General features: G+C 47.9%; 2 protein-coding genes and 1 long non-coding RNA gene across 5 annotated transcripts in view; 1 reads left to right on the top strand and 2 right to left on the bottom strand.

Annotated features, from left to right (window-relative positions):
• The window catches only part of BIN2 (bridging integrator 2), a 43,196-nt gene extending 41,993 nt beyond the window's left edge, over window positions 1-1,203 (bottom strand). The window contains exon 1 of one of the 3 annotated variants that reach the window (XM_009425372.3): window positions 898-1,203. In XM_009425372.3, coding sequence (XP_009423647.3) covers window positions 898-1,074 — 177 coding nt within the window. In that variant the 5' untranslated portion in view covers window positions 1,075-1,203. The remainder of the gene's footprint in view (window positions 1-897) is intronic. The other 2 variants (XM_001148380.5, XM_009425373.4) reach the window with 2 other exon arrangements.
• LOC107967512 (uncharacterized) lies at window positions 1,007-7,709 on the top strand. The gene is made up of 3 exons (XR_001707974.2): window positions 1,007-1,461; window positions 5,575-5,720; window positions 7,462-7,709. It is a non-coding gene; the product is annotated as an uncharacterized LOC107967512 (long non-coding RNA).
• Window positions 5,495-24,382, bottom strand: CELA1 (chymotrypsin like elastase 1). The gene is made up of 8 exons (XM_001142473.5): window positions 23,649-24,382; window positions 22,860-22,942; window positions 20,818-20,918; window positions 19,638-19,763; window positions 18,302-18,438; window positions 16,916-17,061; window positions 6,735-6,884; window positions 5,495-5,647 (listed from the first exon to the last, which is right to left on the bottom strand). Exons 1-8 carry the CDS (start codon window positions 23,686-23,688, stop codon window positions 5,630-5,632), a joined length of 801 nt encoding a protein of 266 aa, XP_001142473.3. The 5' UTR covers window positions 23,689-24,382; the 3' UTR covers window positions 5,495-5,629.
• Between the last annotated feature and the right edge of the window lie 485 nt (window positions 24,383-24,867).

The following is a 24,867-nucleotide window of genomic DNA, read 5'->3' as shown; positions in this document are numbered from 1 at the left end:
AAACTCTATCTCAGGTCCTTCTTGTCTTTCTTCCCTCTCTCTTTCTTCTGGCTGACATGTCTTCCCAAACCGCCTTGTCTACTAGAGGGTTGGTAGGTGGAGAGCAGAGGCTCAGGTTAGAAGCAAAGAAAATATTCTGGACAGGTAGAAACAAAAATGCCATCAAAATGTGTAGAGAATGTCCCCACAATTTAGATTGCCAAGCAAGTAATAGATGGGCAGCCCACCTAAGTGCCAGTGCTGGGGCAGGGCTACCTGACACTAACCAAGGACACACTCTGAACACAGATGTGGTTCATCACCCTGGGAGGTGTACTCCCCAACGCCAAAGGGAGGGTACAAGAAGCAGATTTGGGCTCCTGCTTACGTCAGCTGAAACACCACCCAGAGGCCAGGCAGGGTGAGGTAGGGGGAGAACTATGCAGGATTATTCTAGCCTTTGGTGGGGGGTGCCTGCTGGCATCCGCTGCATCGCTGTTTTTGGGGAAATTGCCCTCTATGGAAAATTACCCTCCAATTTCATCATCTGTAAAATACCAATTTTGGATTGCTAGCACAAAATTTGATACAAAGGTGGCCACCACCATCGCTTCCTTTCTTTCACCTTTTCTGGGTCAGCCTGAGGGTTGTCGAAGGTTCTGCCAGAGACTGTTGTCTCCCCAGCTTCCCTTATCCTTGCCCAAGATCGGGTGGCGGTCTCCGACCTCTCTCCAATCTGCCAGTTTTCATGGAAGCCCACTCCTCGCTCCCGTTTCCCTGGGAGAGCGGGAGACCCTTCTCGTCAGCCCAGACCCTTCGGGGCCCCTGAGCACCCTGCCCGCCCCTCCTGCCCGGCCGGGCTCGGCCTCGGCCTCGGCTCCCTGTGGGCCAGACAGACAGCGAGGCCCGGCCACCTACCTTCTCCTGGGCCCTGCTAAACTTCTTCTGCACTTGCTTGGCGAAGAGGCCGGCCGCGCCGCCTGCCTTGCCCTCTGCCATCCTGCCAACTCCCTGGGGGCCGCCGCCCTGGCCCCGCGCCCTGTGGTTTTCTGAGGCCCCCGAGGAGGAAGTGCGGGCTCCCGGCATGCCTCGCATCCGGCCCCAGCCCTGAGCTACCTCAGGCCGCCCCTGGCCAGCCCTGAGGCCCGCCCCTCAGCCCACCACTGTCAGCCGGAGCAGGCCGGCTCGGAGGGGCGGGCCCGGGGCCTACCCTCAGGCAGCGCTCGCTCGAGGCCAGCTTCCGAGCTCCAACCCCTGCCCGAAACCTTGGCCTCACTGAACCAGGTCCTCAGTGGTGGGCCCACACTCACTCGCTCCGGAAAGCCAGTTCCCATCACGCTGAGCACTGCAAAGCAACTGCCACCACAGGGTAGAAAATGATGTGGGTTCCACTCAGCGAGAGGACCTACCATATCGAAAACACGTTTAGGTTCTCTGAGTATGCATGCGAAGCCGCCATGTAAACTGCGTTTCTTGCTCCAGGTAGGCTCTAAGCCTGGAACTGGTAGGGATAGAGTGCAGAAAGGGGGCAGGACACCCGAGCCTGGCTTGAAAGAGAGAAACAGGCCGGGCGCCGTGGCTCACGCCTGTAATCCTAGCACTTTGGGAGGCCGAGGCGGGTGGATCGCCTGAGGTTAGGAGATCAGCCTGACCAATACGGTGAAACCGCGTCTCTACTAAAAATACAAAAATTAGCTGGGTGTGGTGGCGCACGCCTGCAGTCCCAGCTACTCGAGAGGATGACGCAGGAGAATTGTTTGAACCCGGGAGGCAGAGGTTGCAGTGAGCCGAAATCGCGCCACTGCATTCCAGCCTGGGCGACAGAGCGACAGTTCGTCTCAAAAAAAAAAATAATAAATAAATAAATAAAGGAGGAACAACTAAGCTGGAGATAGAAACAGGGTAGGGGGCTGGTTCTTAGGCAAGGGAATGATCGCATTGAAAAAAGGCTGAGGAGGATAGTATGGACGCCCGTGCTGGGCATGAGGAGCAAGTTTTTCTAGTTGGAGTACAGTGTACTGGATGGAGGCAGAATGTGAACACAGACACAGATTGTGCAAATTGGGGTGGGGCTGTTGAGATGACAACTATTGTTTCTTTAGGGAGAAGTTCTCCAAAAAATTCCTCCCTGACCTGTTTGAGGGGATAGCTTGAGATTAGGACACTAGGTGTGGAGGAACCACGTACTCAGATTTTACAGTGCAGGTTAAAATTTCCTCAAGGAAGGGAAGAAGGTCAAAATAACACTTCCTAAGGAGTGGAGGGGGAAGATAAGGGCCTGACACAAAATTAGAGGCCCTTGTATGCTATTGTGTTCCTCTTCTTTCTCCAAAACAATCATTACTGCACTCAAGGTCAACTGTGTACCAGGCATTGCTGGGTGTTCTGAAACCAAGGATGAATAAAATGCAGTCCCTGACCTTAAGATGCTTAATGAAGTCTGGCCGGGCACCACGGCTCACACCTGTAATCCCAACACTTTAGGAGGCTGAGGCAGGCAGATTGCTTGAGCCCAGGAGTTTGAGACTAGCCTGCGCAACATAGCAAGACCTTCTCGCTGCTAACAATACAAAAACTAATTGGGCATGGTGGCACACACCTGTAGTCCCAGCTATCAGGGAGGCTGAGGTGGGAGGATCACCTGAGTCAAGGGAGGTGGAGGCTGCAGTGAGCCCTGATGGTGCCACTGCATTCCAGCCTGGGCAAAGCGTGAGACCCTTTCTCAACCAATAAAGAATAAGTATTAATAAATAAGTACATAAATAAAGATGCTTAAAGTCTGGAGGTGGAGATAGGTGGGTAATCAGGTGATACTAATGTAATGTGCTTAATTTATTTGTAGAGATGGATACAAAATTTTCTGGGAATAGGTGATTAGGGTTTGTTTGTTTGTTTGTTTGTTTGGAGACAGGGTCTTGCTTTGTTGCCAGGCTGGAGTGCAGCAGTGCCATCAGGGCTCACTGCAGCCTCTACCTCCCAGGCCCAAGTGATGGTCTCACCTCAGCCTCCTGAGTAGCTGGGACTAAGGTGCGAGCATGCCACCACTCCTGGCTACCCAGGCTGATCTGGAACTCTTGAGCTCAAGCAATCCACCCGCCTCAGCCTCCCAAAGTGCTGGGATTAAAGGTATGAACCACCTTGCCCTGCCAGGCGATTAGGGTTTATTCTGGATGTTAGCTTTGGTGATGCCCTGGAAGAGGCAGGGTGATGAAAATAGAAGGACTTGATATTGGATGGGGAGAAGTGGGGAGAAGCATGGAGAATAGCAGTACTGTGGGAACACTGAGAGTAGATGGCAATGCTAACAGGTGTGTCACTGGCAGAAGGAGGCCAGTACCTGTGTCCCTGCCAGGACTACATGGCATCCTCAGCAATGCAACCCAGCCACTGTCTCCTAAGAAACTCTGTTTAGTGCCAATATCTTGCAAACTGAAATTTATGGTCACCAAATCATGTAGTGTTAGAGAAGAAACAACCCTTAAAAGTTAATTAGATAGGGAAATTGAGTCACAGAAAGGGCTGATGACTTGACCACAGCCACCCAGCTCCTCAGTGGTGGAACTGGGATGGGAACAGACTCAGCCTCTTATAGCACATGGAGTGTTCTAGAGGCCTCTGCTGAGCCTGTCAATTCCAGGGTCTGTCTCAGCCAGTTTCTCCTTCTGTAATGTTTAATACCCTAGTCCCTCTTGTCTGGTCTTAAGTGATTGACATGAAAAGCTGCTTCTCATCCTTTTTAGCCTTCCCCTTTCAGTTCCCCCTTTGCTTTCTCATAGGCCACTCTAACAGACTGAGCCCTGGCCAGGATACAGCAGAATTATCAGTTTCCCAGTTCTCTGTGGTTTATAGAACCCTGGATCCGGTTGCCTAATTTTAGTCCCAGCCTTAAAGTGCTGATTCACACTTAGCTTGAGGCCCTATGTTGTTGTTGCCTCTTCCTTTCTGTTCTGCCTCTTCCCCTCAACCCTTTCCTTTCTTTGTTTAGTATCTTCTCTTCTCTCCTTTTTTCTATTCTTAGCTCTCCAGTCTCCATTGTTGTTTTTTTTTTTTTGAGACAGAATCTCACTTCATTGCCCAGGCTGGAATGCAGTGGCGCAATCTTGGCTCACTGCGGCCTCCACCTCCCAGGCCCAAGCGATTTTCTCCAGTCTCCTTTCTAATTTGTCTCTTTCTTAGTCTGCTGGTATCTGCCCTGCCTCCTAATCTTATACTTCTATCTCTGGTGTATCCTAGTAGTTACCATCACCCAGAAACTTGGAGTGGGCGTTCGTTTTAGGCACTAAAGGGGGAAACAAAAGAAGGATGAACCCACAGTATACCTGGGAAAGACAGGGCACATTCAGTCACTCAGGAAGTTTTTTGTTTGTTTGTTTTGAGACGGAGTCTTGCTTTGTTGCCCAGGCTAGAGTGCAGTGGCACGATCTCAGCTCACTGCAACCTCCATCTCCTGGGTTCAAGTAGTTTTCCTGCCTCAGCCTCTTGAGTAGCTGGGATTACAGGCGCCTGCCACTGTGCCCAGCTAATTTTTGTATTTTTAGTAGACACGAGGATTCACCATCTTGGCCAGGCTAGTCTCGAATTCCTGACCTCGTTATCCACCCACCTCGGCCTCCCAAAGTGCTGGGATTACAGGCGTGAGCCACCGTACCCAGCCCACTCGGGAACCTTTTTTTTTTTTGAGATGGTCTTTCGCTCTTGTTGCCCAGGCTGGAGTGCAACGGTGCAATCTTGGCTCATTGCAACCTCCACCTCCCGGGTTCAAGCGATTCTCCTGCCTCAGCCTCCCAAGTAGCTGGAATTATAGGCGCCCACCACCACACCCAGCTAATTTTTGTATTTTTTTTTTAGTAGAGACGGGGTTTCGCTATGTTGGCCAGGCTGGTCACGAACTCCTGACCTCAGGTGATCCACCCGCCTCAGCCTCCCAAAGTGCTGGGATTACAGGCGTGAGCCACTGCGCCCGGCCCACTCGGGAACTTTTTAAAGCACTCTGTGCCTTCGAATATAGCAAATATCCACAGGAATAGGGCAGATGGACAGATTAGTGGATACGTAGATCCTAAAGTAACCCAAAATGGATAACATAAAGCTACTCCCACTGGGTTTGTGTTGTGGACTGGTAGAGGTAGCAGCAAAGGGAAGACCCAGCCTGCAGATGTGGTGAAATCCAACTTGGATCCTATAACTGCATTTCTTCTAAATCAGTGGTCCCCAACCTTTTTGGCACCAGGGACCCGTTTCGTGGAAGACAATTTTCCACGAACCAGGGTGGGGGATGGTTTCGAGATGATTCAAGGGCATTACATTTATTGTGTACTACATTTCTATTATTATTACATTGTAATATATAGTGAACTAATTATACAACTCACCATAATGTAGAATCAGTGGGATCCCTGAGCTTGTTTTCCTGCAACTAGACGGTCCTGTCTGGGGGTGATGGGAGACAGTGACAGATCATCAGGCATAGGGACCCCCGCTCTGGAGGGCTTAATTACAAATAGACACAGTATGATAATGTATATCTAGTTTTATTTGCTTTTCTATCAATGGCTCAATAGTCTTTCAGAATGTGTTTTACTTTTTGATCGCAAGTCCTGTTGCAGATCTAAGAACCATTTTGGGAAGGTCGTTGGACTCAGGAAAATGTTCAGTTGGAGGCGATGACCTGAAGGAAAGACAGTTATGTCCACAGTCAGTAACTCCTGCCTACCTCCTTTCTTGTTTCCTCAGGGCTCCCAGTTAAGTATGGTTTTGTACTGGGTTTATGGGAAGTTGACAGGGTGTGGGGACAGGGAGGCAGGAAGTCAGCCTCAACTGTGATAGGACAGCTCAGTGTTATAGGTACATACCCAGAATACAGTGGCAAAGACAGACCTTGAAATGGCCGTGAGCCAAGATTAATACACAAAGCTCCAGAATGTGTTTGAAGGGTGGAGGGTACAGTGAAATGTGTTGTGTGGCCTTTCCACCAGGTCAGTGTAGGCAGAGCCTCACCTAACTCTCAAGCATTATTTAAGGTGGTAAAACCTGTCAAAAATTAGAGCAGGCCGGGCGCTGTGGCTCATGCCTGTAATCCCACCACTTTGGGTGGCAGGTGGATCACTTGAGGTCAGGAGTTCAAGACCAGCCTGACCAACATGGTGAAACCTGATCTCTACTAAAAATACAAAAAAAATTTACCAGGTTTGGTGGTGCATGCCTATAATCCCAACTACTTGGGAGGCTGAAGCAGGAGAATCACTTGAACCCAGGAGGTAGAGGCTGCAGTGAGCCGAGATCAAGCCACTGCACTCCAGCCTGGGTGACACAGTGAGACTCTGTCTCAAAAAAAAAAAAAAAAAAGTTAGAGCAAATTATCATAATGTCCTTAGAAAGACGTTGTGGGAGAGGAAGTCGGTGCCTCCTTCCCTTGCCCAGGAGTACGCAGGCCTTTCTGAACCTGTTTTTCCCTGGGCTTTGACTTAGGAAGGCACTGATATGTCCCTGATTCAGATTTGATGTTGCCACTGTCTTACCCTAAGCAATAAACAATACAGTGAAGTCTGCTCTGTGGGTATGTGGAGGGGAGGGAATTCAGGATGGCAGCCTTATTGAAGGAAAGTACACCGTGGAAGGAAGGGAAGGGAGTAAACACATGAATGTGGTAAGGAAGATGACGGCTTGCCCAGTCCATCCAACGTTTGTTCCCCAACCCAGCCAGTGCGTAGGTCTCCAGGTGACCCCATTTCAACCCATCATTTGAGAGGACTCACATTATTTATCCAGGAGATGTAAGCAGAGACCCGGGTGAAGACTGTAGGCTTCCTGGAGACATTACAGCCCCGGCTGGACACAAAGCTGGTCACTCCATGGACAGAATACTTGCCATTCACCAAGCAATGGAGGGGGCCCCCAGAGTCACCCTGCAGGGAGGAGAAACAGAATCCTAAAACTCCAGATCTTCGGGCTTTTGCTTGCACTCCCCCCGCCCCCGTCTCTGGTTGTGAAATTCTGTACGGTTTTAAAGCTCCAATGCAAATCTCCACCTCCTTCATGTCCCCACAATCAAAATGAATCTCTTCTTCCTTTCTAAACAACCACAATACTTCTTCTCTTTTGCTGCACTTATTTCATGTTCTGCCTTGTATTTTGGTTTCATAATTTGTTTGTACCTCCTCACACATGTCTATGAGCTTCCTGAGACAAAAACTCTTACCAAGATCTTTCCTCTCCACAATGCTAGCATAGAACTTTAAATATCTAAAGTTCAATCGCTTTTATTGGCTTAAATTGAACCTGGGGTGGCAAAAATAGGGCATTCTAATAATTTCTTTATCCCCAGCATTTAGACCAATGGGTATAATTAGACCAAGTATTTAGACTTGGTAGTCAAAACATGCTAAACTAAACTGGAATGAAGAGGAAAGTGATGTATTAGGTTACATGCTCAACTGGGAACCTGGGTTTATGGAATATGATCTTGCCTCCCTTCTTACTCAGCTTCTAGAATGCCAGGTCCATAATGCCACACATAAAATGGGAAGATTCTTCTCTGGAAAAACTGAACAGTCCAAGAGGAAAGACCTAAAGATACTGACATTGGAGGTCCTCCACTAAAATGGCCTCGCCAGATCACCTGACAGAGAATCCACTATTGATGAACCCCATCTAAGGCTCAGAGCTACCAATCAGCCCACCCACTCTGGGTAAAAATACCACCCCCACTCTGAAATAAAAGCAGATGGTTAAGGATCACTAAACATCTAAAGAATGCCTCTAGCCGGGCCCGGTGACTCATGCCTGTAATCCCAGCACTTTGGGAGGCTGAGGCGGGCGGATCACGAGGTCAGGAGATCGAGACCATCTTGGCTAACACGGTGAAACCCCATCTCTACTAAAAATACAAAAAATTAGCCGGGCATGGTGGCGGGTGCCTGTAGTCCCAGCTACTCGGGAGGCTGAGGCAGGAGAATGGCGTGAACCCGGGAGGCAGAGCTTGCAGTGAGCCAAGATGGCGCCACTGGGCTCCAGCCTGGGCGACAGAGTGAGACTCTGTATCAAAAAAAAAAAAAAAAGGAATTCCTCTAATATAAAAATAAAGATTGAAACAAAGAAACAAGGAGCTAAATAAAAAATGAAGGCAACCAAGACTATGCAGGGAGAAGAAAACAAGCAATAAAACCATAACTAATAGGCTGGGCATGGTGGCTCACACCTGTAATCCCAGCACTTTGGGAGGCTGAGGCGGGCGGATCACCTGAGGTCAGGAGTTCAAGACTAGGCCAACACAGTGAAACCCCTAAAACTCTATTAAAAATACAAAAATTAGCCGGGCGTGGTGGTACATGCCTGTAATCCCAGTTACTCAGGAGGCTGAGGCAGGAGAATCGCTTGAACCCAGGAGCTGGAGGTTGTAGTGAGCTGAGATTGCACCACTGCACTTCAGCCTGGGCGACAGAGCGAGACTCCGTCTCAAAACAAACACACAAACAAAAAACATGACTAATATGCATCCATGATACAAGAACGGCATACCACTAAACAACATTCAGACAGCAAAAAGAGCCTTTGGAAATTACAGATTTGATAGATTTAGAAATGAGAGACTGGAAGAGTTGGAACATAAGATAGAACAAACATGATACAGAGAAAACAAGAGGACCAGCTTAGGAGGCAAACGTGAATAACAGAAATTCTAGAAAGAGAAAAGTAAAAATAGAGTGGGAGGAAATCAACAAATAAACAACATTTTCTGGATCAAAGGTCTGGAGTCTCCGGGAAAACCCACCCATTAAGTATCCCTCACAACGAATGCAAATAGATCCACATAGACCACTAGGTCAAGAGAAGATGATATAGGTCACTTAACAAATTAGTGGAGTGTGTGGGGTTGAATTAATGAAAAACTGACTATATTAAGCAAATGAAAAAGACAATTTTTAACAGACATTGAAAAAATTGAAAAAGTTGTGCAGCAAGGGCTGACCTTGATGGTTTATGACTGTAATCCCAGCACTTTGGGAGGCTGAGGCAGGAGGACTGCTTAAGCTAAAGCCAGGAGTTTGAGACCAGCCTGGGGTACAAACCGAGACCCCCATCTCTATTACAATTTTAAAAAATCAGCTGAGTGTGGTGGCATGTGCCTGTAGTCCTGGCTACTCAGGAGATTGAGGTGGGAGGATTTCTTGAGCCCAGAAATTCAAGGCTGCAGTGAGCTGTGATTGTGCTACTGCACTCCAGCCTGGGTGACAGAGTAAGATCCTGTCTCTTTAAAAAAAAAAAAAAAGTTATGCAGCAAATGAAAAGTAAACCTAGAATATATTACATGATTTTGTTGTAAATAGCATTTTATATAATCATAGTAAATACCGAATGTTGATCTAACCAAAATATTTTGAGAGGTTGAGATGGTGATCAGAAAATGTCATGCTTGGAGGGCAGGTATGTATATATAAAAAATAAAGAGAATCACATCTGCCATAATGTCTGAACAGAAAAATAGCAGTGTAAGTATATAATTTTAAAGATGTAGACACCAAAAGAATCAGCTGAAGAGTTGAAAGTGGCCTCCCATGGGGTGGGAGAACTAGAGTAGCTATTCTTTTCCATTATTGAGCCCCATAATCTTATTTGCCAATTTAAGCTTCAATAAAAAGTAAAACTTGGGGCCAGGTGTGGTGGCTTACACCTGTAATCCCAGCACTTTGGGAAGCCGAGTGGGTGGATCACGTGACGCCAGGAGTTTGAGACCAGCCTGGCCAACATAGCGAAACCCCGACTCTACTAAAAATACAAAAAAAATTAGCCAGGTATGGTGGCTCATGCCTGTCATCCCAGCTACTGAGGAGGCTGAGGCACAAGAACCCAGGAGGAGGAGGTTGCAGTGAGCTGAGATCACGCTACCGTACTCCAGCCTGGGCGACAGAGCAAGACTCTGTCTCAAAAACAAACAAACAAAAGTAAAACTTAAAAAAAACTAGGGAAAGAGACCAAAATTTCAAACTGGGATAATTCTGTGTGTGTTTGTTTTGAGATGGAGTCTCGCTCTGTCGTCCAGGCTGGAGTGCAGTAGTGCCATTTCGGCTCACTGCAACCACCACCTCCCAGGTTCAGGTGATTCTCCTGCCTCAGCCGCCCGAGTAGCTGGGAGTACAGATGTGTAGCCCCACTCCCCGTTAATTTTTTTTTTTTTTTTTTGAGACTGAGTTTCACTCTTGTTGCCCAGGCTGGAGTGTAATGGCATGATCTCACTCAGCTCACTGCCACTTCTGCCTCCTAGGTTCAAGCAGTTCTCCTGCCTCAGCCTCCCAAGTAGCTGGGATTACAGGCATAAACCACCACACCTGGCTAATTTTGCATTTTTAGTAGAGATGGAGTTTCACTATGTTGGTCAGGCTGGTCTTGAACTCCTGACCTCAGGTGATCCACCCACTGTGGCCTCCCAAAGTGCTGGGATTACAGACATGAGCCACTGAGCCCGACTGTTTTTTTTTTTTTTTTTTTTTTTAAGACAGAGCCTCTGCCCAGGCTGGAGTGCAGTGGTATGATCATAGCTCACCGCAGTCCCAATCTCTTGGGCTCAAGCAGTCCTCCCACTTCAGTATTCCAAGTAGCTGGGACCACAGTGTGCGCCACCTCGCCCGGCTAATTTTTAAAATTTTTGCAGAGACAGGGTCTCCCTATGTTGCTGAGGCTAATCTCTAACTCCTGAGTTTAAGTGATCCTCCCACCTCAGCCTCCCAAAGTGCTGGGATTATAGGCATGAGCCACCATGCCCAGTCAAGGGTAATTACTTTAAAGTGGAACTACCTGTATGTACTCCACCCTAACTGCTATTTAGGAAAGGATGTTTTCTTTAGATTATTGTACTCAAAACAAAACAATCTCTTCCACCTAAATTCTATTAGGGATTTGAGAGTATTTCAGGGGCTAGAGGAATGATAGATAAATGAATTGTATATAATACTATTGTCTTGTGCTAATTGACCCGAAAAGAGACCAAGCCTCAGGAGAGAGGGAGGGTGTGGCTGAGGATTTTAGAGCAGAAGGAAGAGTTGGAAAAGAAATCAGTGGGGATGGGTTGATTGAAATGGGAGGTTCTAAGTGAATCCACTCTGAGGAGAAGGGTTGGAGACCCAGAACTGTGAAAGCCCAGAAGACACACTATTTGAGAAACTCCAGTGGGGAGGGACCTGGAGACACAATTGCCTCTGAGAAGTGTCAATTTGGAGTGGCAGCCAGAAGAAAAGTACTCGTTTTTTTAGAGCTCAGGACTTATGGGAGAGCACAGGCATGTGTATTCACTCAGAAAGGTTAAACCTTAGGAGGTTATAGGTGAAGCTGGCTGATGAAGGCCTAGAAGAGGTTGCATTATGCATTAGTCTATTTTCCCCCTTATTCCCATGTAGAGTCCCTGGGATACCGGACTTTTAAATGTTAATACCAGGAAAGTCTAGGGCAAACTAGGATGAATTGGCTACTTTATTTCCATGGTTCTTTGTACTCATACACACAAAAAACTTTTTAATCCTTTTTTTTTTCTTTGAGACAGAGTCTTGCTCTGTTGCCCAGGCTGGAGTGCAGTGGCACGATTTCAGCTCACTGCAAGCTCCACCTCCCCAGTTCACACCATTCTCCTTCCTCAGCCTCCCGAGTAGCTGGGACTACAGGCGCCCGCCACCACGCCTGGCTAATTTTTTTGTATTTTTAGTAGAGACGGGGTTTCACCGTGTTAGCCAGGATGGTCTCGATCTCCTGACCTCGTGATCCGCCTGCCTTGGCCTCCCAAAGTGCTGGTATTACAGGCATGAGCCACCACGCCTGGCCTAATCCTTTCATTTTTATAGTTTCATCCAGCCTGCCAGCTTCTCTCTCTCCTCCATCTAGTTTGGACCTTGCAGTTGATCTGCAATCCTGTCCTTTTACCCCAATCATGCAGGAAACCGTCTTTGAGTAAAAGAGAGTGAATCATATATCCATGTGGTCGTAGTCTGGTCTCCAAACAGCCAGTCAGCAACATCTTGGAGGACTGTCCTCCCATTCACACTAACTATTCCAGACCCATACAACCCTTTCCCCTTCATTTTCAGTAGTCAAGTTGACTCCTCCTAGTTCATGAGTAACTAGAAGCAATAATGTAGAACACCTGCCAACGTTCGGCTACCAAATCCGGCAAACTTTTCTATGTCTGTGTGCACATCTGGTATTCCTCTTCCTGTTCAGAGCCAGCTCCACCTGTGCTCTTAGTTCCATCTCTTTCTTCTGTGGGATCTTGTGCCATCCATTATTATTATTACCTCTCTCTGACTCTACAGGATTCTTTCTTCTCTGCCTATTTATGCACTCAATTTTCTTTTCTCTTTTCTTTTTTGAGACGGAGTCTCACTCTGTCACCCAGGCTGGAGTGCAGTGGTGTGATCTTGGCTCACTGCAACCTCTGCCTCCTAGGTTCAAGCAATTCTCCTGCCTCAGCCTCCTGAGTAGCTGGGATTACAGGCACGCGCCACCATGCCTGGCTACTTTTTTGTATTTTTAGTAGAGATAGTGTTTCACCATGCTGGCCAGGCTGGTCTCGAACTCCTGACCTTGTGATCTGCCCGCCACAGCCTCCCAAAGCATTGATATTACAGGCGTGAGCCACCGCGCCTAGCCAATTTTCTTCTCTTAGAAGATCCACTCCCTCCATGACTTGCTGTCCTTAAAGCTACTAGACTTTTTTTGTTCTTCCTTTTTTTTTTTGTCCTCTTTTGAGACAGGGTCTCACTCTGTTGCCCAGGCTGGAGTGCCGTGGTGCGATCATAGCTCACTGCAGCCTCGAACTCCTTGGCTCAAGTGATCTTCCCACCTCAGCCTTCCAAGTAGCTGGGGTTACAGGTGCACGCCACCACATCCAGCTAATTTTTAAAATTTTCATAGAGATGAAGTCTCCCTACATTTCCCAGGCTGGTCTCTAACTCCTGGGCTCAAGCGATCCTCCTGCCTCAATCTGCCAAAATCTTGGGATTACAGGCATGAGCTACTACACCCGGCCGGTTATATTTCTTATTGCCTCTTTATTTCTTACCCTTCGGACAAGCTTCTGCCCTCACCACTCCACTGAAACTGCTCTTGCCAAGGTTACAATTGCCAAAGTGGCCACTTTCAGCTCTTATCTACTGTGGCTTCTGGGTGAATTGTATATTATGTGATATCTGTAAGTACTTCCTGAGATTTCATAATATCCTTATTACCAGGTTTTTATCTTACCTCTACTTCTCCTTTCTTAGATCCTAGTGGTTTCTTTGTCCTCCACTTATCCCTGAAACACTCAAGTATTTATGTTCTGACAGTTCTTTCCCAACCCACTGCTCTTTTCTCATTGAACAGTTTTTCCCTGGAATGGGATCTGATTTGTTCTCAGTAGGTATCTCTAGCCCAGCTCTTCCCCCAGGCCCCACTTTTTCTATCTAATTTCTTGGCCAGGCGTGGTGGCTCATGCCTGTAATCCCAGCACTTTGGGAGGCTGAGGTCAGGAGTTCGAGACTTAGCCTGGCCAACATGGGGAAACCCCGTCTCTACTAAAAATACAAAAATTAGCCAGGTGTTGTGGCACATGCCTGTAATCCCGGCTACTTAGGAACCTGAGGTAGTAGAATCACTTGAGCCTGTGAGACAGAGGGGGCAGTGAGCTGAGATCGCGCTACTGCACTCCAGCCTGGGTGAGAGAGGGAGACTCCGTCTCAAACAAAACAAAAAAAACACCAAATTTCTTACTGGTTGCTATACCTGAATGTCCCACTGGGATCTCAGACAAAGGTTGTCCAGAACCAAACTCATCATCTTCTCTCTCAAACTCTGTAAATCTTGTCTCAGGGCAACAATGCCCTCCCCCAAATCACTTAAACCAGATGCTTGGCTGGTGTTCCAGATCCTCCTCCTTCCCTCCTCCGGTTCCTATCACCACTGCCTTAATTCAGGCCCTCAAATTTCTTGCTTAGATCATTGCAATAGCCCTCTAGGCAATCTCCCTGCCTCTCTTGTCTTCTTCAAAAACATGCCTAAAGAACAATTCTAAAAGGTGAATCTGGTTGTGCTAGTCTCCTGTTTAGAAGTTTTTGATGGCTTCCCAATGCCCAAGAGATAAGGTTCATGTCCCCAAGCCTGGCATTTGAAGCCCTGAGTTGTACAGCTCTTGCTTGCCTCTCTAGTCTTACCTCCTGACATTTCCTAGTATGGTGGTAGCTTCTATTCTAGCCCAGGGGTCAGCAAACCTCTTCTGTTAAGGGCCAAACAGTACATATTTCAGGCTTTGCAGGCCATACAGTCTTGATTGCAACTACTTTGTGTTGTACTACAAAAGCAGCCATAGGCTGGGCATGGTGCCTCACGCCTATAATCCCAGCACTCTAGGAGGCCAAGGCAGGATGATTGCTTGAGGCCAGGAGTTCAAGACCAGCCTGGGCATCATAGTGAAACCTTGTCACTACCAAAACAAAACAAAATTAGCTGGGTGTGATGGCATGTGCCTGTGATCCTAGCTACTTGGGAGGCTGAGGTGGGAGGATCATTTGAGCCCAGGAAGTTGAGGCTGCAGTGAGCCAAGATGGCACCACTGCACTCCAGCCTGAGTGATAGAGCAAGACCTTATCTCTTCAAAAAAAAAAAAAAAAAAAAAAGCAGCCATAAACAGTTTGTAAATGAGCAACTGTGACTGTGTTCCAATGAAATGTTATTTATGGGCACTGAAATTTTATATATTCTTCATGTGTCATGACATATTATTATTCGATTTTTTTTCCTTACCATTAATAAATGTAATAATTCCAGCCTGGGCAACATGGTGAAACCCTGTCTCTACAAAAAATACAAAAAATTAGCTGGGTATGGTGGTGTGTGCCTGTAGTCCCAGCTACTAGGGAGGCTGAGGTGGGAAAATCACTTGAGCCTAGGAGGCAGAGGTTACAAGTGAACCATGATGGTACAACTGAACTCCAGCCTGGGCAACAGAGTGAGACGCTGTCTCAAAAAAAAAAAAAAAAAAAAATATATATATATATATATATATACATATATATATATGGCCAGGCGTGGTGGCTCACGCCTGTAATCCCAGCACTTTGGGAGGCAGAGGCAGGTGGATCACGAGGTCAGGAGTCCGAGACCAGCCTTGCAAACATGGTGAAATCCTGTCTCTACTAAAAATACAAAAATTAGCAGATGTGGTGGTGCGTGCCTGTAATCCCAGCTACTCGGGAGGCTGAGGCAGAAGAATTGCTTGAACCTGGGAGGCAGAGGTTTCAGTGAGCTGAGATTGCACCACTGCACTCCAGTCTGGGCGACAGAGTGAGACTCCATCTCAGGAAAAAAAAAAAAAAAACATACACACACACACACACACACACACACACACACACATACGCATACATATATATATATAGAAATCGAAATGTAATAACTGTTCTAAGCTCATGGGCCATATAAAACAAGCAGTGAGCTAGATTCGGCTTGTGGACCTCCAGCCGCTGCTCTACTCTAGCCTTAGGGAATGCCCCATAATTCTGTATGTACTCTAGGTTGTTTCTTGGCCCCCTGCCTTTATTCATGCCGTTCCCTCCCTCTGAATGTCTTTTCTCCTTTTTGCCTGGCCTATTCCTATTTGCCCCTCAGGACCCACTACAAATTCTACTTTCTTGGGGAAGGAAAGTCTTTTCTGGCCCCAGTAGGTAGAGGTAGGTACCTACCCTTGGGCTTCCATATCACCTGTGCACATCCTGATTATTAACACTTAACCACATTGTATTACAATGTTCTATTGTATGTCTGTGCCTCTAGTTTCTTTACTTGAGACTGTTTGATCCATCTTTGTAACCTTAGCACTTAGCACAATGCCTGGCATATAGTAGATATATAATGAATAGTTGTTAAACTGCATTAAGAAATCTGGGGTGGGGCATGGTGGCTCACGCCTGTATTCCCAGCACTTTGGGAGGCCAATGTGGGAGGATCACTTAAGCCCTGAAGTCTGAGACCAGCCTGGGCCACAAAGCAAGACCCTATCTCTATATTAAAATAATAATAATAAAAAAAAGCTTAAAAAGAGAAATCTGTAAGATAGTTTATGGCTGATTGATCTTGTCAAAATAGAGGAAGGTTATATTTGTTATATATAAGCTATTATAAAATTATTTTGTGCACTTTCCCCTATCAAACTCACCTGTACATACTGCCAGAAATATCACTGGGGTAAAGGGATGGTGGTAGAGGAACTGCAAGAGAAGTAGGACTGATAGGTAAGAGGGAGCAGGGTACTTCTTATACACCATCACAACCACCTGTCCAGGCTCAGCTGCATCGCTGCCATTAAAAAATCTAGGTAACAAATTTGGCTGGGCATGGTGGCTCACGCCTGTAGTCCCAGCACTTTGGGAGGCCAAGGCGGGTGGATCACCTGAGGTCGGGAGTTCGAGATCAGCCTGAGCAACATGGAGAAACCCTGTCTCTACTAAAAATACAAAAAATTAGCCGGGCGTGATGGTGCATGCCTGTAATCCCAGCTACTTGGGAGGCTGAGGCAGGAGAATTGCTTGAACCCGGAGGCGGAGGTTGCAGTGAGCTGAGATCGTCCCATTGCACTCCAGTCTGGGCAACAAGAGAAAAACTCCATCTCAAAAAAAAAAATCTAGGTAACAAATTCTAAGAACACGCACATATACCAACAACAACATATAAATGTTGGGCCATGTACAAACTTTGAAGTGAGGGCATCAAGCAAGATCAATTTTAAGGTTCCTTTCAACTTTGAGTTTCTGCATGTGTAGAGTTACCAGCACAGGATCATTCTCACTTAGACGCCAGAGTAGAAAATTGAGTCTGTGTAGGACTAAGAGTAAGTGTCGAATAGGGAGGTGAGGAAGAGGGGTGGAGGGATAGGCAGAGAGTGGCGGGACCTGGGGTGGGACCCCCTGCAAATGTTCACCTGGCATCCACAGCGAACTCCATCTCCACCAGCACACACCATGGTGTTCTTCACAGTGGAGCCCCAGTAGGAGGAGCTGGAGCAGATGGCGTAGTCCACAGAGGGCAGGTAAGCCTGCTGCAGGGTCTGGGCCAGCTGCCCATTGGCTGAACAGGACACACAGCATTGGCAGTCAGCTCCAGATGTGGTCCAGCAGAAAAACCTTCCACCCCTGCCACACCTTCCCAAACTCTCGTGAAAGCTGAGCTCAGGGCAAACTCCTTCTCTCTCCCTGTTGCATGTGGTGGATCCTCTGTCTTCTCTCTTTATATGGCCGCACAGGACCCTTCCCTCAGGGAGGCAGCCTTGCTTACTGTACCTAGGCTCCAAGCCACCAACCCTACTCCTGCTTCTTTTCACTCGTGGATAACTTAGTTGCACCATGGAATGGCCTTATTTGTGGATGATTTATCTGTCTGTTCTGTTTGCTCCTGCAAGCTCCATGGAGCAGAAATGGGATTGTGCATGCTTGTTTCCATTTCTTTCTTTCTTTCTTTTTTTTTTTTTTGAGATGGAGTTTCACTCTTGTTGCCCAGGCTGGAGTGCAATGGAGTAATCTCGGCTCACCACAACCTCCACCTCCCAGGTTCAAGAGATTCTCCTGCCTCAGCCTGCCGAGTAGCTGGGATTAAAAGCATGCACCACCATGCCTGGCTAATTTTGTATTTTTAGTAGAGATGGGGTTTCTCCATGTTGGTCAGGCTTAAGCGATCCTCCTTCCTCAGCCTCCTGAGTACCTGGGACTACAGACTCATGCCACCACGCTCAGCTAAGGATCCTTAATTTCTCTGGACCTTGGTTTCCTCATGTATAAAATGAAGGGCTGGCTGGGTGCAGTGGCACATGCCTGTAATCCCAGCACTTTGGGAGGCTGAGGTGGGAGGATTTCTTAAGCTCAGGAGTTCGAGGCCAGCCTAGGCAATATAGCGAGATCCCATCTCTACAAAAAAATTTAAAAATTAGCTGAGTGTGGTGGTACATGCCTATAGTCTCAGCTACTCAGGAGGCTGAGGTGGGAGGATCACTTGAGCCCAGGAAGTGGAGGTTGCAGCCTGGGTGACGGAGCGAAACCCTGTCTCTAAATAAATAAATAAATTTTAAAAATGAGGGGCTGGTAAAAAAAAAATTCTCTGATAAAGTCTTTTTTTGTTCTAAGAGTCCATGAATCTGTCAACTACTTCACAGCCCATTCTTAGCTTGATATAATGCATCAGTTATTGTATCTATGGTTCTTTTAGCTCCTGGTCTCTGGCCATAAGCACCTAGGACCACAGAAAAAGGTGTCTTAGAAGCTCAGCTACCTAATCAAGATCCCCGTGGTGGATTGTGCCAATGTAGGCAACTTACTCTTGGTCTTGCCCCAGCCTGTGATGTAGCAGGGACTGTTGTTAGCCAGGATGGCTCCCTCCTGGGGCAGAACACCCAGCTGGACATAGCTATTGAGGGTAACGCTCTGCGCCAGGCGCAGCAGGGCGATGTCATAGCTGCAGGAGAAAAGGAGACTGCTCACTCATGGGATCAGCTCTTCCCTGAGGTCAGCATATACACTGGCCCTCTCTAAGCATTTGTATCCCCGTGGAATTGGAAAGTGACGACTTTGAAGAAGGACGGGGCTCACTTGCTAAGCCTCAAACTAGAGCAATTACAATTTAACATGTAAACATTCTATGTTTAACAGCAGCATCTGCTGGTGGGACATTGGTATTGCAGCCTAGCTCTGACCTTTGCAACCCAGGGAAGTAGAGAATGGGGGAATCTGAAAGGAGCAGAGTGGCATGATCTTGGTGGCAGAGTTCTCAAACAAGAAAAATGTAAAAGGCTGAGTGGCTCTACAAGCTCAGTAGAATATCCCAATTCCTTGAACCCACCCCCACCTCCACATGCTATAGAATTGACCACTATTTTAATTATTTATTTTCCAGAAGTTTACAACTCAACTTGCAATTTTCCCGTGTAAGATTCACTTTAGGAAATTTACTTTTGCTGATGGAGTCTATTCTATAATGTGAATAATAAATAATGATAAACCCCCCATAGAAACAGAACATTAAAATCTGCAGAGAATGGTAATCCACTGTGCAAACCAGCCTGGATCCAACAAATCCTAAAGGTCTTCAAAGACTCTCAAGCCCTCCAGAATGTCAGTTCTCTTTTTCTTATGAGACAGAGTCTCACTCTGTCACCCAGGCTGGAGTGCAGTGGCGCGATCTCAGCTCACTGCACCCTCTTCCTCCTGGGTTCAAGTGATTCTCCTGTAATCAAGCGATTACAGGCACGTGCCACCATGCCTGGCTAATTTTTTTTTTGTTTGTATTTTTAGTACAGACAGGGTTTCACCATATTGGTCAGGCTGGTCTCAAACTCCTGACCTCAAGTGATCCGCCTGCCTTGGCTTCCCAAAGTGTTGGGATTATAGGCATGAGCCACTGTGCCTGGCCCAGAACCTAAATTCTCAAAGTCCTCCTGGACGAATGAGCCAGCTCATTGCTCCCTCTAGGACATGGTGCCCTCTCTCAGGCTCAGCTGGGCTCCTTAACTAAAGGCCAGGCCAGGCCGGGAGCCACGGACCAGGTTTCAGGCCATGCAATCCCTCTAGCCCTCTGAAAGAACAGGTGAAGGCAGCCAGTTGTTGGCTAGTCAGGCCTCACCGCCCAGCCCAGGGCCAGCTTGGACTTGCTCCTACCCGGCAGCCACGTTATCGCTGTTCCAGTATGGATGCACCACGATCTTCTGCACACTCACGTACTGCTCAGTGCCATCATTCTGGCTCAGGTTATGGTCTCCAGCCACCACGCGGAAAGTCTTCTGGCTGGCGTGAGAGAAGGAATCCCTGAGTCATCCAGGGGACTCAAACCTTCTCTACCCCACTTAGAGAAAAGTTGAAAAACCATCTTTTCTTTTAATCATTATTATTTAGGAATTTTTTTTTTTTTTTTTTAGAGATGGGGTTTTGCTGTGTTGCCCAGGCTGGCTTCAAACTCCCAGGCTCAAGTGATCCTCCCACCGCAGCTTCCCTAGTAGCTGGGACTACAGGTGTGAACCACCGTGCCCAGGTTTTGTTTCTTATTTTAGGACAGGAACCCATCTTATCTGGTCTAGGCAGAGGAGGGATGTAAGACTCTCCAAAATGAGAAAGTAACAAGCTCTTTCATTCCCTAATTGACTAACTTGTGGAAGTGAAAAAAACTACCATCACTTTGATTTTCTCGGTTTAACATCATAGGCTGAATATCTTGTAACCTGGGAGAGGTGTAGTGCCCATAAATGAAATAATGGCTCTCAGCCACCAAGATTTTGAAGGAAGCATAGACTTTTAGGCTAGTTGTTCTTAAAGCGTGGTTCCTGGGCCGCAGCATGAGCATCACCTGGAAACTTGTTAGAAATGCAAATTATCAGGCCTCACCCTGGACCTACCAAATTAGAAACTCTGCTGGATGGGGCCCAGCAATCTGTGCCTTCCAGGTGATTCTGACACATGCTCAAATGTGAAAACCATTGCCCAAGACAAATAGGAAAAAATAGTCACCAGTCAGACATTGACTAGGCACTTACATATTTACTCAATCCTCACAACATTTCTACAAAGTAAATGTTCTTAGCCCATTTTAGAGATAGGAGAATGGGGGCATAGTTGCCCAAGGCTACATAGCTAGAATTTGGTGGAGCAAGATTTGAATTTGAGTCTCCCTGTCTCCAAAGTTTGTACTTTCACCATACTACCTCCCTGCAGGCCCTGAACAGGAAAGGAGCCACTGCCCAGTCCCTGAAGTGCTGTCCAGAGAGGGCAAAATTATATCCTCCTTCAGAAGGTCAGCCCCTTCCCCTTCCAGGGGCCCAGGAAAGCTTGTCTTTGTTTTTCTTACTAATCCACGCAGTGAGCAGCTGTCATCACCCAGTTCTGTCTGATAAGGGTCCCTCCACAGGTGTGATACCAGGAACCTCCAGACCGGTACTGGAGGGAAATCTAGATGGGGAGGAAAGAAAGAAGGGATAGGTTGGTGTTTCTCAAATGGTTTTGCCCCAGGTCGGTTGCAGTGGCTCATGCCAGTAATCCCAGAACTTTGGAAGGCTGAGGCAGGAGGATCAGTTGAGCCTAGGAGCTGGAGACCAGCCTGGGCAACATAGTGAGACCTCGCCTCTACAACGTCAAAAATAATTAAATATAAAAGACTTTGCCTCAAACTACATGTCACCTCCTTAAAGTCCTGCTGTCCTTCAAAACATTCTCTTTCTAGGCTAGAGATGGCAAATAGGTTTCATCTGACCTGCCAGTTGCTACTGATTGATTGGTAGTGGCCACCTGGAGTGTGGCATTGATAAGGGGTGTGTAGATGCTTCTGGGGCCAGCAGGAAGGGATGCTCCATCGCTTGGTGATGTTTGCTGTGTACATGGATGGAGGAGTAAAGGCACACAGTGTATTTGGCATTATCTCTCTAGGTTGTTGCAATGGACCTAGAACCCATTGTAACTCCTTTTTTGGAACTCCTTCTACCTCTGTTCTCCCTTAAAGAGGAACTATAGGCCAGGCACCATGGCTCACGCCTGTGATCCTAGCACTTTGGGAGGCCAAGGCGGGTGGATCACGAGGTCAGGAGATCAAGACCATCCTGGCCAACATGGTGAAACCCCATATCTACTAAAAATGCAAAAATTAGTCGGGCGTGGTGGCATGCACCTGTAGTCCCAGCTACTCAGGAGGCTGAGGCAGGAGAATCGCTTGAACCCAGGAGGTGGAGGTTACAGTGAGCTGAGATAGCGTCACTGCACTGCAGCCTGGTGACAGAGCGAGACTCCATCGCCCCCCCTCCTCCCCCAAAAAAGAGGAACTATAGGCAAAGATTTGCTCCATCACCTAAGCCCAACAACAGGCTTAGGTCTCCAGAGCTGTACCTTTAGTGTTTTCAAGACATCTCCTGTCTCCCCACTTCAGGGACTACTTAGAAATACCAATGGGAGGCCAGGCGCGGTGGCTCACGCCTGTAATCCCAGCACTTTGGGAGGCTGAGGCGGGTGGATCACCTGAGGTCAGGAGTTTGAGACCAGCCTGGCCAACATGGTGAAACCCCGTCTCTACTAAAAATACAAAAATTAGCTGGGCATGGTGACAGGCGCCTGTAATCCCAGCTACTCAGGAGGCTGACGCAGGAGAATTGCTTGAACCCAGGAGGCAGAGTTTGCAGTGAGCCGAGATCATGCCATTGCACTCTAGCCTGGGCAATGAGAGCAAAACTCCATCTCAAAAAAAAAAAAAATACCAATAGGATGTTTGTTTTTATCAGTTCATGTCTCTTCCTCTGGCACCTCATGTTATGTAATAGCTCTACTCCTGAAAACTGGGGCTCAGACTTTTATAAGCTAAAACTCTGATTGCAGTGATATCTTCTCAAAGTGTGGATCTTCACCAGTTAATTTGCCAGGTTTACATATTTAGATCACTTAAATCAGGGTCCAGCTGCCCTGTTAGCAAAGTGGAAACTCTAAATAGCCAACTAAGCAGCATGCTGTACGTGTGTGTGTGTGCGCGCGCACATGCGTGCAAGCATTGTGACACACACAGTGTGGAGTGGTGTGCGTGTGAGTTTCAAGGTATGTGGAGTCCAAGGTGACTGTCTGGCACCCAGTCTTTCTTGCGTGGCACAAGTGCTGTCGCTGAGAATATAAATGTATCTTGTGTTTGGGTGTGTGCCTTGAAGAGGGACTGTGGTTGGTGTATAAATCCCCTCCTCCAAGCCTTTTGCATTTAGAAAACCACCTAAGCCTGATCCCATCCATCTTTAAAATCGAGAACCTAGACAATTGGAGAGCTGCTTGTTGATAGGGACATGCACAAACACACATGATACCTTATGTCATGCACTGAGCTCTTATTTGGGTGGAAGTCTGGGGCTGGGAAGGAACACCCACCTGAGAGGGCCAGGAATTCCTCCCGGCCTCAGTCCCTCCGACTACGCGGGCATTGGTTTCCGGAAAGTCCTGGGTGCTGTGTCCTTTGTGGGGCAGAAGAAAAGTGAGTGATGACTAAGCATGGGGTCAGCCAGGGGTAGGGGTGGGGGGTGGCGATTGTGCTTTGAGGAATGTTAGCCTTGTCTGCAAATTCACAGTTCCTCTCTAACGAATGAGGGGCCCAGCTGTGAGTTCTCTGAGCCCCTTTTGAAAACAGGGGTGCCTGGGTGCCTTCTGTTTCCCCCAGGTGTTCCCAGAACTCCGGCATGCTATGAAGGACCTCTCTCAAACCACCAGGCTAGGCCCCAGAGGCTCCTTGTGGTCTCCTCTTTGCTCAAGATCACCCTTTGGCCTGAAGAGACCCCCCCCCCACTCTTTGACCCCCACCAGCCCCCTAATGCTTTGGCAAGATTCTCCAGGGTTCAGAGCCTGCAGTGCACACCCCAGCCAGGCACCTGCTGAGGAAGTCCTCCTGTCAATGGGGGTGGTGGGGAAGCCCAGCGACCCACCCCACTATCAGATGGGGCTGCTCTCTGCTTTGTGGCCCAGGGACCTGCCACCCAGAGGGGCCTGAATAGCCAGTGGCCCTGACCTTTTCTATCTTGGCCTCCAGGAGAGTAAAGGACGCTCTGCAGGCAGAGCGTCCCACCTGCCCTGGGACAGGGTGCTGGCCTGGACTTAGGGAAAATTTGCTGACCTTCCTGCCCAAGTCCCCCTCCCTATAGACCTCAGGCCACATGATCCACTTACCATAAAGGACCAGGGTTGTGAACACCAGGAAGCGCAGCATGTTGCCGATGGAGTAGACCACTGCCTTCTTGCTTGGACCAAGCCCTCTTTATACTCCTCTTAGCAGCAAAGCTGACTGTCTTCTTGCCAACTGGCAGGGCTGAGGGTGCAAGGCAGGGAAAATCACAGGTGACATGGAAATACAAATGAAAATATTTCTTTTCAAGTAAACTAATGTATCTGTTATTCAAAGACAGAACAAGGCCAGGGCTGAATTAATCATCTGCTTTTAATTGAAAAGCATCCAACAAACTCTTTTTCAGAAATAAGATGGAGAACCAGGGCTGGTTTTTCTCTAAGGGAGCACCCCTTGTCATCCATCACTCTCTCGTTGTCCTCAGTGGCACCATAAATGCAGAGACTTGCCCTGTGCACTAGCAGCTGGAGGCCAGGGGGATAGTGGAAGAGGGGGGAGTGGTTAGCAAGGGCAAGGAAGACACAGCAACTCTCTCTGCCCAAAGAGGGAGATGGCACATGCCCCCAGGATGCAGGCATAGGTGTAAATGCAGACACAAAAGCCAAATAGATGCAGTGGAGATAATTCTTGGGGAGGAAAGTACTGAGAAACAGGCTTGGGCCCTCTCAGATGGAGAGCCAAGAAGGGGCTCCCAGAGGAGAATATGAGGCAGGGTAGAGGAGGGGATCCTTGGGATGTGAAGACAGTCTGAGGGCTATGAGGGTAGATGGAGGGTGGAGGGCAGAGGGAGAACGAGAGTAGGAGCCGAGGTTCCTGCAGGAGATGAAAGGCTTTGTTCATCACAGTTCGTAGAGGAAAGAGAAAGGAGTTGCGGCCGGGCGCGGTGGTTTACGCCTGTAATCCCATCACTTTGGGAGGCTGAGGCGGGTGGATCACAAGATCAAGAGATCGAGACCATCCCGGCCAACATGGCGAAACCCCGTCTCTACAAAAATACAAAAATTGGCCGGGCGCGGTGGCTCATGCCTGTAATCCCAGCACTTTGGGAGGCGGAGGCGGGCGGATCACGAGGTCAGGAGATTGAGACTACTCTGGCTAACACAGTGAAACCCCGTCTCTACTAAAAAAATACAAAAAATTAGCTGGGCGTGGTGGCAGGCGCCTGTAGTCCCAGCTACTCGGGAGGCGCAGGCAGGAGAATGGCGTGAGCCCGGGAGGCGGAGCTTGCAGTGAGCCGAGATCGCGCCACTGCACTCCAACCTG

The sequence above is a fragment of the Pan troglodytes genome, chromosome 10, assembly GCF_028858775.2.
Source record: "Pan troglodytes isolate AG18354 chromosome 10, NHGRI_mPanTro3-v2.0_pri, whole genome shotgun sequence".
NCBI classification, from domain to species: domain Eukaryota; kingdom Metazoa; phylum Chordata; class Mammalia; order Primates; family Hominidae; genus Pan; species Pan troglodytes.
This window is presented reverse-complemented; position numbering and strand designations above follow the sequence as displayed.

Coding starts and splice junctions, on each gene's coding strand:
- CELA1 (XM_001142473.5), bottom strand. CDS start 23,688: ATGCTGCGCTTCCTGGTGTTCACAACCCTGGTCCTTTATG. Junction 22,943..23,648: donor CACAACCCTGGTCCTTTATG/GTAAGTGGATCA, acceptor TGCCCCACAAAG/GACACAGCACCCAGGACTTT. Junction 19,764..20,817: donor GCTGCTCACTGCGTGGATTA/GTAAGAAAAACA, acceptor CTCTCACGCCAG/CCAGAAGACTTTCCGCGTGG.